The sequence below is a fragment of the Buteo buteo genome, chromosome 10 (assembly GCF_964188355.1).
Source record: "Buteo buteo chromosome 10, bButBut1.hap1.1, whole genome shotgun sequence".
Lineage (NCBI taxonomy): Eukaryota > Metazoa > Chordata > Aves > Accipitriformes > Accipitridae > Buteo > Buteo buteo.
This window is the reverse complement of record NC_134180.1, coordinates 12,161,640-12,177,245: the sequence shown is the minus strand read 5'-3', so window position 1 is coordinate 12,177,245 and position 15,606 is coordinate 12,161,640. Positions and strand designations below refer to the sequence as shown.

At 43.5% G+C, this 15,606-nt stretch overlaps 1 protein-coding gene across 2 annotated transcripts; it reads right to left on the bottom strand.

The window, feature by feature from the left end:
• Window positions 1–342: 342 nt before the first annotated feature.
• TSEN15 (tRNA splicing endonuclease subunit 15) lies at window positions 343–13,389 on the bottom strand. 2 transcript variants are annotated; one of them, XM_075038680.1, is made up of 5 exons: window positions 13,306–13,357; window positions 12,774–12,840; window positions 12,399–12,480; window positions 11,021–11,156; window positions 343–807 (listed from the first exon to the last, which is right to left on the bottom strand). In XM_075038680.1, the coding sequence occupies exons 3-5, from the start codon at window positions 12,469–12,471 to the stop codon at window positions 603–605; spliced, it is 414 nt and encodes a 137-aa protein (XP_074894781.1). In that variant the 5' UTR covers window positions 12,472–12,480; window positions 12,774–12,840; window positions 13,306–13,357; the 3' UTR covers window positions 343–602. The 2 variants fall into 2 exon arrangements, with proteins under 2 accessions (XP_074894781.1, XP_074894780.1); XM_075038679.1 differs by lacking the exon at window positions 12,774–12,840 and having other exon boundaries at window positions 13,306–13,389.
• Between the last annotated feature and the right edge of the window lie 2,217 nt (window positions 13,390–15,606).

Sequence of the window (15,606 nt, the reverse complement as noted above, 5' to 3'; positions counted from 1 at the left end):
TTCATAGGTTCTTCAGGCAGACCCAGAGAGCCATCTTTTCTAGTCTACGCTTTGTTCTACTAGCCTCTGGTATTGCAATAGTCGGTTTTCCCTCCACAGAGAAAAATTTAAAATAAGGTATTTCTGTGGAAAAGTCTTTTCTCCAAAAGCAGGGGAAAGAAAGTAAGTGTTCAGAAGTGTAACCTGGGAATTAGCATGAGTACTTGTGACAGTGTTAAGACAAAGACACTGTAAACTACAAAACCCTTAACTTAGTACTCCTGCCAGAAACCCGTAAGATTTACCTTTAACCAATATTTACAATATGGGTAAAGATGCGTTTATTCTGTTATGTACCTGAACAGAGATATAAAGGAGAGACTAGCTTTGGAAACATCTCACGAGTGTATTTATTAGTCAGGAGCAATCGGTCTCAAAGCATGACCCACTTCATACTTTAAATGGCGTTTCATTACACTGCAGCAGCACAAGCCTCTGTTCTCCCTGAACAGATGCTTGATATGCAGAAGGCAGACTTTAGCACACTACTTATTTACATACATAAGTTCCTGGATTTGCTTAGGTTTGAGGGCAGTAGTTCAAGAAAAGTCTGTTTGTCTTAATCATTTGAAAAGCTTCTTTCTTTTCTTTCTCCACTGTTTATCGTCCACATCTTCAGTATCATCAGGAGGATCTGGTATTACAAAGCCATCAGTCATTTTATAGTACACTACTGTGGAATCTGACTCAACTATGGCCAAGGTAACTGACAGCGGGGTGTCGGGATCATCTTGTGGGAGAGATGCTTTCTTCATAATTTCTCTTATCCTAGAAGAGGAAACAAGCGGTTAGAAAGGAGTCCACAACCACCTAACGATGGCACAAAGGTAGAAGTGCACCATTGCTATTTTTATTCACCCTGGTTTTATTCTCCAAATTTGTCTTCACTAAAGAAAGTGCAATATCTGTTCTAATAAAAATCCAAAGTCGTATAATCAAGCAACAAAATCAAGTAACAAAGAATCTTATAAAAATACACTCAGTTACATACATCTCTGCTGGAAATGGCTCCACACATGCTTCTAAGCTTTGCTTAGGTATACTACAGTGCACATGCCTCAACCATCCTTCAACGACCACAATCATAACATGACAATCTTTAACGGCCTTATTTTCATGAGATTTTAAAAAAAATATATCAAATTGAATAACACATGGTGTTCAATTAGAGAATAAAATAATTAAGACTTGTTCCATTTGTAGAGATAAGTCTTCCAGTCTCTGTGCTACAGTTCTCTGCCAGACTGTGGAAGATGCAGGAACCCAAGACAGGTTTCTCTACCTCCCTGTCTAGACTAGAAGCCACAAGACTAATGTTCTTCTTCAAGACAGCACAAATGTCTTCCTTAAAAATTCAAGACAAAGTTATGCAATTTTTCCTGTTCAGCTTATTTTAAGAATAACATGCCAGTTACTGTTCAGTTCAGAGCTGAGGACAACACTGATTCCTGGAGTCCTTACATTACTGTTCCGACTGGGGAGCAAGTACTGAAGGAGCGCAGTGCCCAGGGGCAGAACAGTAACACTCCCCACAGCAAGCATTTCCACAGGGAGCCTTCTCCTTCACCTAAAGGTCAGGTGCAAGAGGGCTCATCTGGGATTGCCAGGACAGGTTACACTCTTGGGAGAGGTCAGCTACGCAGTGAGAAAAATTGCCCCTTGCTTCATGTGCCCCCGAGACCTCATTCACCAGAAAACATGCATTTCTGAAGCTGGGCACTGTAGTTGAAAAGAAGGCTCTTTCTAAATGCATCAGCTTTCAAACTTTAATCATCATCTTCCTTCCAAACCTCTTTGATCCCTTAATAAAAGCCAAATGGAAAGTGGCAGAGAATAAGCAGCAGCCTGGAACGGCTATGCTATTAAGCCCGTGACCCTCTTAAGTATCCATCTGTGTTCTGAACTGTTCATAATCCAACTTGGCTAAATTCAGTAGTGCCTTTTCTTTTGATTTCACTACTGGCCCATATGTAATGCAAGGCGAGGCAATTCAATATAGTTAGTCATTTCATGCAACAGAGATACTAAGGCTGTGAAAAGCCATATTCAGGTCCTCCTACAATCAGCACACTTCATAATAAGAGAACAAATAAGCAAAGAGATACTGTATTGGCCACCGGTAGAAGAGAGACACCTGCAAAAGAGTCATATTTCAAGCAACGTGACATTAACTTCTCTGCTCCCGCCACCTCACCACTGCTTGGGTCTGCACATTTTCTTGGCAGGTGCCTTAGGCTCAGGGCCTTGCTGTGGGAACACTAACCGCACCGTGTGTATTAAGGAGAGCGTAAACACAACCCTGCCTTCCAAAGCTGTAGCCAATTCATGGATGGAGGTGCTCTGCAACAAAAAAGAAATGCATCCCACTATGAGTAATGCCTCAAATACAGCACGGCCTTCCAGTGAAAGCACTACCTAGTGAGGAGGGTCACGTGCCTGCTGCAGTTGCACCAGTAAGTACCGAGTGAATCACAGGTGTACAAGCAGGCACCAGGACTGCAGTAAGCAAGGACAAACGAGCTGAATGTCTAAGGCACACCAGTGAAGCACTGTACCTCTGTGCTGATGCTGGGCACCTTCTGCTCTTGTCACTGTTTCCAGCCCCCCTTTAGGGGTACCTCCACCATCACAATGTCTTGCCATAGCTCTGGCAGGTGACAAGAGCCTGGGAAAGGGTTCCAGATGTCCTTCCAGACATGCTACACATGCACAGAGCAAGAATCCACTTGTCACATGCTGGTAGTTCGTGTCTGGAGGAAGCTCTAAGTTGTCAATGGTAAGTCCAGGCTGCTGGCAGAGACCCAGTGAGGAGAGAACTACCCATGGCTTTTATGAAGCAGTGGATATTAATTTCTTTCTCTCCCGGGAAAGTGAAATAGAAATAGCAATAAAAAGCCAAATAAAAGGGTACAGCTACCCAGGAGAGCTATTTTGGGACCCAAAGCAACCAAACTTGTGTTGAGTGTGGACAGTCCCATATCTGAACGCAGATTCAGGCAGTGGCCTACAGTCACCTGTCAGCCAGGGAAGAAGCTCCTTCATATTTTCTTCAGTAACTGTCACCATTTCTCTTCCTAGTCTATTAGGGAGATGGATGTAACAGTGAGGCATTAGATCTAGATTTCCCATCACTCATGATTTCTTCTTATACTGTCAAGCACAGACATCTGAACCTTTATTTCCCCTCATTTAGCACTTAGACGATGCACCATGATCCCCAAAATGGTCAGGTCCTGACAACAGATTAATGACATATCTTCATGTCCCTGTCTTACTTTCAGGAGACTGAGTTTCAGGCTTTATGTAAAGAGCACAAAGACATGCCATTGCCTCAGGATTATCTGCTGACACTGCTGTCCTCAGAGCACAATGCCTTCCACTGCACATGGGGAATCAGCCTCTATCACCGTAAAAAATTACAACTGCAAATGCAAGATTCTCATCTTCCCAGTGTTCTCAACACAGGCAGCCCCAAAACAAGAGCTCTCATTCATGCATACCATGACTAGCCATAATGCAATGCAGCACATCTGCAGATTAGTGAGAGGGTATCTTTTAAAAGAATAAGCTTCAGAATTCAGGAAGTCTGTATCAGACGCCTGTGTTTCCTCTCCTCCCCTGAAGGCATCACTGTTAGCCTCTGCATCCAGCATGTTCACAAAGTTTCTCTGCAGCAGCGGACATTTCAAAGAAGGGAGTCAGATAACATCTGGATTTGTGCTGATTCTACTGCGCTTGCTACGTGCCATGAACAGAAAGATGAAATATTGCAGGAAGTGTATAGTTTTTTTAATCCTTTTGATGTTTCTGACACTGTCTATGAAAAAAAAAAAGCAAGAAGTGTTCTTGGCCTTCTGAAATTCTTAGGAATACATGTTTGACCTCCTAAACAAGGCAAGAAGCCTTTATTTCAAGACATACAGCCCTCTAGGTTGCTCATCTCACACAACAGCTGCATTCAATGACTAAAACAAAGTCCTAAACAAGAAAACCGTATGTTAACACCTTCCCCCAACAGAGCTAGCTGACTTCATTTACTAAGTTAATGGTTACAGATAAGCTCCTTAATGACCATCTGCTACACCATACCAGTGATGTCAATTATAAAAGCTGGCTTTTGCTTAAGTAAAAGTGGATTTAATGTTTCTGAAAGTGTCAAATGTTAGAAGCCTCTGGGACAAAGAATTTCAATACATCCAGTACTTTGGCATACTCCACCAACAGTCTTGATAACCTTCATTCACCAGCATCCTGACCAGCCTTTTCCTCATGAATCACAACTGTGTTAGGACACATCCTGCAAACATTGTTCCCATTGATACCAAAGGGTCCACAATGACTCTGGTTTTGGTGCCACAGCCTTTACACGTCATGGTCCAACAGCATGAAGTCCACAGAAGGTGTGGTGTTAAGCATCTGGCATGGGCTGGCTCTACCTGGATCCTCCTTTTCAACAGGTGTTCAGGTATGCCCACTCCACTGGCTAGACATGAAGTTTTAAGCAGAATGCAGAGACTTAACATGAGAAAAGGTGCAGCTGAGAAACAGTTAACAGTGTTTTCCAGTGTCTGAATAAAAGCTTAGCATGTTTTCACTACAGTCTCAAGTAAAGCCTATGTTGGAAGAATGCACCATTTCACTTTGTCATCTCCTGAAGGACACTATACAACACAACACTCAGTCACCTTAGTAGATGTTCATCCACAGGCTCTGCGTTGTTCATTGCCTTAGACTTGTTCTTCCACAGCCTCAGCCTGCCTAGGAAGATTGGGGACAATCAACCCTACACATGCAGCCTTCTCAGGATTTATGCTGATGACTACCTGGTAAAAAATAAAAGGCATCTAGAGCCCCAAGAAAGCACACAGAACAATCAAGTGTGTGTGCTGCTGCATGCACAGTGAGAAGTCTATGAGTTAAAATATCCTGCAACCGCTCCTTTCCGTTCTCTCCTCCCCGCCATGAAGAAAAGCCATTGAATGTTAGGCAACACTGAAGCTTTAGGTTTTCCTGCACAAAAAAGGTACACCTCAAACAAAGGCACTGTGAAAAAAAAATAACATACGTAAGCTAGGGGAATACAGACACTACAAGAAACACTAGAAAGTTTTATTTAAGTCCCATAAATAGAATATGACCAAATATTTTTTTTAGTAAGAATTCTCCTCTGTTGCAGATCATACAGGCCAAAGTTTTCAGAAGAGCTTGAAAACCCATCTCTAAAAACTCATGGCATCTGCACATTTGCTGCAAGCTAGGATCTGCTCCCACCAAGACAAATGCAAGTAGGACAAAGCCCTCAGAGTCCACCTAGGAAGGAAGCTCACATTCACCTCACATTGCAGGAGATGAAAAGGATTTCATCTCAAACACTGAAGAAGACACTCTTATACAAAATCAAATACCTGCTATTTCTAAAGCCCTTTGCATCAGAAAAAGGGCTTTAGAAAAGGCTTTCTAGATACCTACAAACCACAGTCAGCAGAGGTTGCTTTTTTCTACAAAGAATTAGTCATAAGAGCAGGTTTAACTTACTTAACATCATGCAAGGACCACTGCAGCTAAGGTAACAGCACTATGAACGTCATCCTGCATTTGCCTTTACTGCTGCCTTCAAACTAAAAGGCAACAGTGAACTTACCTGGTCTTCTATTGCTGTTGCAATTAATAGTGTAAATACAAAACAAAAAAATCCATACAAAAGAAAAGAGGGAAATTTTCCATCTTTCCCCCATCTTGATTTTTTATTAACAAAACACTTTTCATACTAGGTAGGCCTTCAACACATCAGAAATCTGTACCATCTTTCCTAATGGTCTGCTCCTAACAAAATAACATTGCCCTTTTTGCTTCACAGAAAGAAAAAGGCAAATGACTGGTGAACTTCAGGCAACTGTGGCTTGAGGTTTTAACTGACTGTCCAAAAACTAAAAGAGAACAGAATCATAAAGGAAAGATAACATGGACAGACAGTTTTGTGTTGAACAAAAGAGTATTTCAGTGATATATCCCATGCAAGTACCTCTGAGAAGCAGCGGAAACACTGAGAGCTCAGAGTGGTTTTATGGAGGTTGCATAGTGCTCCATTGAGCTGAAATGGAACTACTGCCTTCCCTACCATAAAAGCCAAGGGCTTTCAATCTGCCCTTTATACTTGGATGAATAATTCATTGCAGGCTTGGCCAGCCCAAACAGCTCCCTCGCCTCCATGCAAGGCAGGGCTGGAGAGTCAACACAAGTTGGTCTCTGTACCGCTACACAGAGATCATTACTCTGTGCATTGGAGTGCACCATTGTACCAGACTTGTTCAGATAGGCCCCATGACAAGAGAACCAAGGCAGAGGAAAACTCCTGTAAAGCACAATACCTTGAATTTAGCCAGCACTACAAAAACAGGGCAGCATGGCTCACCATCAGGAATGCTGCTCCAGACATTGCTGCCTGCCCTGCAGCTAGATTAACCTAGTGCCTTGAAATATATGGGAAGAAGCAGGTGGTGGTGGTGGAAGAAGGTGTAAATGGACACCTCTATTTCTTGGGATTTGTTTCCAAACTACAGGAACATGGGATGCTAGAAGAAACTCATGGGTTTGTAATGGAAAAAAAAAACAAAAACAAACAAAAAAACCCCAAACAACCAAACCACAAAGAAAACACCACATGGCTTACTGGTCAGGAAAAGGAATTGAAACCCCAAGGAATATAAAGTCATTTTTTCCGTGGAAGTTGAAAAAGGAAACAAGACAAATCATGCAAGAGGGAGGAATCAGAATTCAGCAAAGTTCTACAAGATACACCAACTATAAGACATTCAATCATAGTACTGCATAATCAACTCAGCCGTATGAGCCACATCAATCACTTTTAAACTACTAATAATGAGTTTGCATCTAGAAGCCATTAGTTACATTTTCAATGTGTGATTTACTGTATGAGTAAACTGAAATAATGCTTATAGCAGAAGAGCTACTGACAAAACTGTGAAGAGGATGCAAGATAAGGAGCATGTCACACTTCCAGTGCATTTAAAATAGCAGTGCTTCTTATAAGCAAAACCACTTCAGATTAGAGGAAGATCTATTTCACAAACTACAGATTTAGAAGAGGATAAATTGCTTCCAGTCCTCAGATTTGCTTCTAAGTATGCTTATCAGCTTTAAAATGAAATATTTATGTATTCTTTTTCCAAAATTAAGTTACCATTTTAACAGAATAACCCTTCCCCTCTTAGCCTAAACCAAACTTTGCAGTCTCCATAACCTCATGCAACTGACTTCATCCTTCATTTCCAACACTTGCACACAAAAAGCAAACAGGGCAGTGACATATCATTTAATCTGACAGTCTATTAGTAACATTTTGCTTAGACAATGTTATTTGTCTAGGACAGACAGCATGTAATTCCATTAGATCCAGCATCTAACTCCCTGGTCCTTGGAAGGATCAAGGCTTTCAACACTATCTAGAAAATCCAGCTGTCAACACTGTGAGTTCTCCTACACTTGCTGAGCTTGGTTTATGCTAGTCATTTCTGCCAGCTCTGAAGCATGATTACCTGTATTTAACTGCTTCACCCTCTCTGGGGAGCCACAATTCTGGAATGTGCTGACAATTAGGTACTTGGTGTGCACAAAGGTGTCGTCTGCAGTAGTGAATGGCAAACACTCCCAGCCAATGGACCTATGAATTCCTCCTGCAAGCATGAACCACTGCTAAATTCAAAGGCATACAAACACAAGGTTCTCCAAACCTCAGCCAGCTGTGTGTGGTTGAGAGAGTGGTCCAAGACAGACATAAGTTGCATCTTATTCTCCAGGTCTTCACTCTCAGAAGAGCCAGCAATCTTCATTTTAAGAGCATGCATGCACAGCATAAAGCCACTTCTCAGATTGTATGAGACTACCATTTGCATTGGTAGTCACTTTGCTCCAGACCCTGTAATTTTGCGATTCAGTGAGTTACTGTGCAGCCTTACACTGGCAGGGCAGGATGATCAGCTTCCATCAAGCTGTTTGTAGAAGTGGACAGTAAGCTTAGCAAGCAGAACAGCATTTGCCTTAAGCAGTTAACTGTCATGCATAAACTGGACATGATGAAATCTTATAATAGGCTAAAAAACATTGAGTGGATTTTTTTTTTTTAGGGCACTCAGATTTATTATTTGCTTAGGTGTCTTGTCGGTAATTTCCACAGCAACTTTACTACAGCCTTTTAAGGATACAGTCCTCTCAGTGTCAGCCAAGCAGGAATCTTCATGACACACCTGGGAAGGCAGAGCTTGGCTGAAGTGGCTTTGAGAGGAAAACCACCCCTGCAGCCCCTACCCAGGCCTTACTGGTTAAGCAGGGAAATGCTGCCCATAAATGCTGCCATTTGCTAGTTGCTTTTGCAGTTAGCACATTTCCAGGCCCAGCAATGAGGACAGAACTTTTTCACCTTCCCAACCCCCTCCAATGGCTTACTTTCAACATTGAACTGCATTTACTTGTACTCATACCTCTTCCTCTACCTTTAGCAGGTAACACAAAAACCCAAAGCATTGCTTTGAACAAAACAGCAAAGTAGCTAAGTACAAAAGCTTTCCTGTCTACCTACAGCTTGGTAAGTCAAGTGAGAAAACATAATTTAAGAGATCACATACCTAACAAGCCTCTTACTATCAACAATCACAACAAAATATTCATCACTGACAGAACAAAGAGGCAGTAGTACTGCAATACACTTTCCAACTCCTTCTGTAGGATGCCTTTTTAATGGCCTCCCTCTGTGCTACGTAACTTTGAGCTACAGTTATTGTCTATACCCCCTGTTTTTTGCCTACTGTTCCAACAAAGGAGCCAAGGAGTTGATGCTGTCCTTTCTCTACAAAGACTGACCAGGCCCCTCCAATCAGTGGTGACTGCCAATGAAACGCCAAGCATGTATATGCACATACACATTCAATAACAAAATACAAGCATATACGATCTTCCTGCCTGACAACATCTATGGGTATCAAGCACGTACAGGCTTTAAAGGACTCATCCAGCATTACAGCCCAGTATTCAGCTCATTTTAGTGACAATACGCTCTATGTAGTTGCTCTGTAGCAAAACCCAGTCACAAACTGTACTTTTAATCAATGTGATGCATTCACTCTTTGCTTCTCTAACACACACCCTTCCAGTAATGGATTCCATCCACACTGGTGCCAGAAGCAGAGCAAACAGTATCACCACAGTACAAACAAGTTCAGAGGCTCCAAATGAAAAGCTCCAATGAAACAGTAAAAGATAGGACATACATGCAGTGCAATATCTCACCATCATTAAAAGCCAATTAGAACATACTTGCTGGCATTGATCCAATGTCAGGAATCAAAGTTTCCCACATAGGTGGAAACCTACTACATTAAACAAGCACAACTCCTCAACACATAGGCATAATTTCTTAAAGATCCCATATCCTAATTTGCTGCCGCTTTTGCCCACCTAAAATCTATTTGAACCTGTGAATAGCAGTGTGTCCCTTTCACACACATACAGCGATCTGCTTCTTGCAGAGAGGCTGAATGACACTCAGCATTTCATCCTGCAAGACCTCTCTGCAGCTTTCCTCTGTTGTGGAGATCACACCCTACTTCTCCATATGACCAAGCCCACAAGAGTGATTTGCCAATATTTGCAAATGGAAGATCTTTTCAGCACGTAGATAGTACTCAAATCCATCAATATCTAGCAAGTCATTTTCTTCCCCCTCACAAATATGCTCTTAGAAAAACACATAGCAGAATCAAGATGGAAGTCTGTTTGCAAAAGACTGATCTGTCATTTCTAAAACAAAACAAAACAAAAAAAAAGGCAAAATCCCTAGCATGCCTAAAACATCATTCCTAGATCACACGCACGCACACGTCTGCTAAGTGCAATTCATTAGCTACCTGCTACTGTGTCAGGCTGCTGCCCGCAGAGCAAGAGGAAACAGCAAAGACTGGCAAGATCTGTAAAGCTAGCCCTGAGCACACACTCCTAGCAAGAGTAGGAACAGAAGAAACGGAAAAAATGTACTACCATATGATGCAGCTGAAATAGTTCAGGTCTTCAGATACACCACAGGAAAGAACAGCAAATACCACCAAGAGAAGGCAGACATCATCAGAGAGTAAATAATACTGTGTGTTTGAGGCTGCTCTAAGGGCCAGTTAAAATATACTGTAAAATCACTGAAGTGGAATTTCTCTAGGCTGTAAATATCTGTAGTATCACCAAGTCATAGCTGTGTTGTCCTCCGCTTGAGAATTACTTAGTCTTGCATGTGTAAGGCAAGTAAGTAAAAAATCACAGCTCAAGGGACAGTTAGACATTAGACTCCAGATAAGCAAGAGGAATTTCTGGTTGAAAGTAGCCAAATTATACTTTCAAAACAAAGAGGAAATGAAACCAAACACACCAGGCTTATCCATAGAGTCGACAACGAAAAAAAAAGTTTATTCTTAGACAGGTCTAAGGGGCTTTCTTCCCCCTTAGGTACTTTAAAGCCCAGTGACACAAATCTATTGCTAGATTTCCCAGACTACAAAAAAGCAGCACAAGAATGTTCAAAACATAAGCTGTGAAGGTCTTGTATTCTAAACTTGTCTCTCAAACATATACTTTGATAACAATTGTTATCTCCTAGAGCATAAGCAACTTCTAAACAATATGAAGTGTTTATCAGCAGGAGGCGTCAGTTGTTGTGGGAAGCTGACAAAGGCCTACCACTTTCAGAAAGGGAGAAGCAGAGGCTGATGCAGCTTAGAAAATTAAAGGACTCTCAACTTTGCATGTACATTTGCAGCACCCAAAATAACTCTGTTCACAGGCTGAGATATTGCTTTCCTCTGATACTGCTTTGTCTCCTCCCCCTTCCCCTCTTGACCAAGGCATCAGCAGCCTGTTAAATATATCTGTTCTTCATTCTATCTTATTGGTGACACGGGCCAAACACTGACCACATCCTCACCTCTCGTGGCTTAAAGATATGTGCACAGGTACCGGCACCATCACTTGGAGACTGTCCTGTTCTCTTTCACGTGCATGTAAACATACAAGTTGCAGTTCTGCTACTCCGACGTGCTTCACTTCATGCCAGTTTCTCCCTAGAAAGATTCATCATCAATTATAAGGACCAGAACACAAAACAGAAGTTTTAATCATTCAGATATCAAATTTGGTATATAAGTTAACATCTAAGGTTCTGTTTTTTCTCCCTCTCCTCACAGGAGATTTCCCATAAGAGACAACTACCCCATTCAACTGTCAAGCTCCCCTTCTGAAAAACAATCCTGTTAAAGAAACCCACAGGAGCGGTACTAGACTGCTGAGTCCAGAGCTACACTGATTGATGATGAATAGGGATCTGCCTGACAAAGCTTTGTTTCAAAAAGGCAAAAAGATGACAAAAACCATCTCTGTCACCTGCAGCATAAAAGGGTAATCCAAATTTGAACTTTGTCAGCACCCTAAACTGTGAAGAAGCAGGTGCTAAAACCTTGATTATTGATAACATAAAGTTCTTCCCTTCTGCTTGAAGGGATAAGACTAAAAGTTTCTGCTGCAGAACTACAGGGGCCTTCTCTTAAAGCCTATCAAGGCATTTTCTTCAGAGGTGTTACAATAACAGACACGGTGCTTTCTGACCTGTAAAATCCCTCCCTTCCCTGATCTTGAGAACCACCAGCCTCCAAGAGAAACTGAAGTATTTTTATTAGGCTGGCTGCTTGCCTACACACAGTCCCTTTTCAACAAAGCCAACGTGGGAGAACCGCAGGCAGAAGTTTATATATCACATAACTCTGCCCCACTCTTACAAGACAGCGAAAGACTACACTGCATTTGTCATAATGATTGCCACCAGACTTACAAATTATCTTCTTTCCTACAGCAATCCTGCCCTTGACAAAAAACAATATCCTAATCAGGCCAGCACACATCAGCCATTTGCTAAATGGTAATCAGTAACTTTGACATTAATTTACAAATGAGGACTCTATTACCAGCACAACCAACTGAACTTGTAACTTCACCTTTCTATGCTCCTTTTCATTCCCCTACTCCTCTTTTGCTTTTTTTTCCATGCCAAGTGTCTTTGCCCTGGAACACCTGCACCCGTAACTGCTGGACAAAATGGGCCCTCATCTTCGTAAAGGCACCAGGTAGGCACAGGATAGAAATCTTCAGCACCAAAATACCATCTGTTTCTTAGGTAACCGTCACTGCATTATGTTTCAAAAAGAACACCAAGGACCTTTGTAGGAAAGGTCTTGCTAGTGCAAACTTTAATAGCACCTAAAGGCAAATACATTTGCTGGGATGTCTACCCAGTCACTTCATTGAATTACCTTCTAAGAGGTCCAGGTATACCACAAAAGCAGCATAGATTTGAGCACTGTCAGATATATCAAGAGACATCATTTCTGTGAACTGAAACCCAAAAAGTAACGTTGGTGAAGGAAAGCAGAAGTTATATTAAGAATACACAGACCAAACCCAGAATCTGTACAGCTATCTAAGCCACTGAAGCCTGAAACCAGTTTTAAGGACCAGCTGGCAATTAAAAAGTAGAACTTGTTTTCTGACTGTATCTTAAGACCTTTCTTTTCCACATTCCCCCTATTTCGGCGCTTAAGAAAGCAAGCCAAATAAACAAATAAATGAGGAATCACAACTATTTCTGGAACAGATCTAGCTTTGTGGAGAAGGGCTATGAATTTTACCTATTTTTGCTGCAGTACATCAACATAAGATGACGGCCAAATTAAATACCTCCTCGTTTTCAGTATGCTAAAAATTAAGATGGAGTCAGTTTAAGACGCTTGCGTTTTCCAGCTGTGATTTCAGCATTTACTACCTCGTCCCCGACTAAAGCCGCCATTCCCCAACAACCCCACCGGCTCTCCTCACGGCACGGCAGGCGAGTCCCCGCAACAGACCCAACATAACGAAACCCGTTGTATTAAAATCTCCTCCTCCAGCCTCCCTTCGGGAGAGGGGGGAACCCGCCCGACCGGACCCTCGGCCTCGGGGTGCCCCCGGTCACCTACGTGCGCCCCCGACCCGAGATGCTCCTCAAAGCCGCGGTGGGGGGAAATCCTGTCAGGGGCCGGGGCAAGGGGCACGGGCGGGAAAGCGAGACCCGAGCGACCGAGGGCTCCCCGCCTCACTCAGCGGGGTGGGCTCTAACAGTCGCCCCCTCCCCGCCCCTCAGCGCCCGAGCGCCGCGCTCCCCCGCCCCGCGCACAGGCCTACCGTGGGGTGAGTCGCCATCCAGTTGCCGCCAGCCCCCCCCGCCCAGTCCCCCTGGCCCCCCGACTCCCGCCCGCCGGCGGAGGTTCCCCCCGCCGAGCCGCAGCCCCCCTCTGCCGGGCCGGCCGCCGGCTCCATGCGCTCCCCGGTGTAACGCGACTCCGCTCCGGGCGGCGCCACGCAGCCGAGCGCTCCCCGGCAACGTGCGGCGCCGGTCCCGTTCCGCCTCCGTCCCGTTCCGCCCCCCCCTCCCCGAGCCAAGACTCTACCTCCACCGCCAGAGGTGCTGCGTTAAACCCTATTTACGGCCAGGGCGGTGTATATACACCTCATCACAGTGGGTCCTTTGGCCGTCCCTTTTTCTAATTGCAAGGTCTTATTTCTCGAGGAGGCTTGAGGGTCGCCATTAACTACCTCAAGCAGGTAGCCCAGAAAGCAGGGCCAGAAACCGCCCTGTCAGGTGTGGAGACCCGGCGGGAGAGAGGAGGCCGTGAAAGGGACGTGGAGCTTGGAGAAGAGACGTTTTAGGGGAACAAGGCAGGATTTATAACCCACACACACATTTAAGCCTGTTTGGGTTTAGAATATGTTCTGTGGGCGGTGGGGAGCATCTCAGAAATACTTCACGTGTAGGTTTCTGTAGAGCACCTCCACACTTCATTCTTTTCATCACGACCCACAGGTGCCATTCAGACACCAAAGGACTGTCCGGAGTTCCCTGGAGCCGCACCTGGGCCCAGTGGCCTTGCCACCCGTGCTGTCGGCGTGGGGCCAGCGGAGCCGCCGGCGAGGCCTGCCTGAGAGAGGTGGGCCTGGGGGGCCTGGGGGTGGGAGGGAAACCTGGGGAGCTGGAGTAAAGCGGCGAGAGGTGGCCAGCGAGGGAAAGGAGCGATGTAGGCATCAGTGTAACAGATGGAAGGTTTCCATGTCGAGGGAAAGAGGGGAAAATAATCCTGGGGAGAGTAAACTGTAGGTGAACATAACATAAACCTAATCTGAGCGAACGTCCCCTTGGAAAGAGAGAAATGCTTGGAGAGAAAGTATGAAGGGAGAAGAAGAAACAAAAGCAAATAATGTGCTATTAATGTATGGTGTCCAAAGCTTTTATAGGCTGGTTAAGAGATTCAGGTTCAAGGTATTGTTATTAAAAGCATCTTGGACTGCTTGACTTAGAAATATCTCTGACTTCCGGCACTATACGGTTTGCCTAATGCAAAGTGTCCCAGGTCTGGCTTACCAGCTCCATCTGTCTTGGCACCTCTTTTGATAAATTTCAAACACTGGCTTAAGTGAAGTCAGGCCTGTCTCTTACAGCATTTTGAATAGCTTCAAGCTGGTGTCCATGCACAAAAAAAGCTGCATGCTGTTTTTAGCAGATATACAGAGCATATTGTAACATCAGATGAGAGACTGCAAAGCCCTCGCTTGTGTACTGTGCTTGGTCTTCATCAGGCTACACCAAGAAAAATCTGGCTGATGTTGGAAACTGCCAAACAGCTACACTGATTAGAGGAAATACGATGTATGATCTTGAGATGATCAGATTGATGCAGGGCCTAGTGAAAAATGAACAGTGTTGTTTTTAACCCATCTTGTTTATGGGCTTAATGATTATTATATAATAAAGCATCAATGAAAATTAATCTCTATGTATTGAGTACATAAATTGGTGTGTGGTTTGTAGCCACAGGATGTCATTGGGGCCAATCTTATTCAAGCAATTTTGAGGAGGTTGGCCTGTTAAAAAGCATTGTTTTAGCCAGCACTTCAATTCCTTAGGCACAAAATAAATTTAAAAAAAAAGGAAAAAAAGAATCCAGGCTCTGAGACTTTCATGGAAGAGTTGGCAACAGTGGTTCACTTGGCTGCTGGGAAAAGAATTGGATGGATTTGAGTCCTCAGAAGTGAAGAAGCAAATGAAATGAAATAGACTCGTCTGTAGATTCTTGTAGGTCTGAATATATGATACGCTTTACCAGAAGGATGGATCCTCTGTTTTCTACTGTGTGGGAAATGAATCTAAATTAGAAGAAAGCTGCCTCTCAGAGAATTTGTTACCTGCCAGTCCAAGGGAGTATGCCACTGCCAGAGACAGTTCTTAGAGCTGGACTTTTCTTGTTTGGTGTGGATGTTTAGAGGAGGCTGAAACAAATGGTCTATATTTTATTTCTGTGGGACTTATGTCTGCAAAAAGCTGTTTCTTCCCCAAAGCTAGAATATTTACATGAGGGTGGTTAATTGTCCTGGACAGCAGGATTGGGTCTTAGCTTAAAAAAAATACAGGATATAATTTTGGCTACTAAT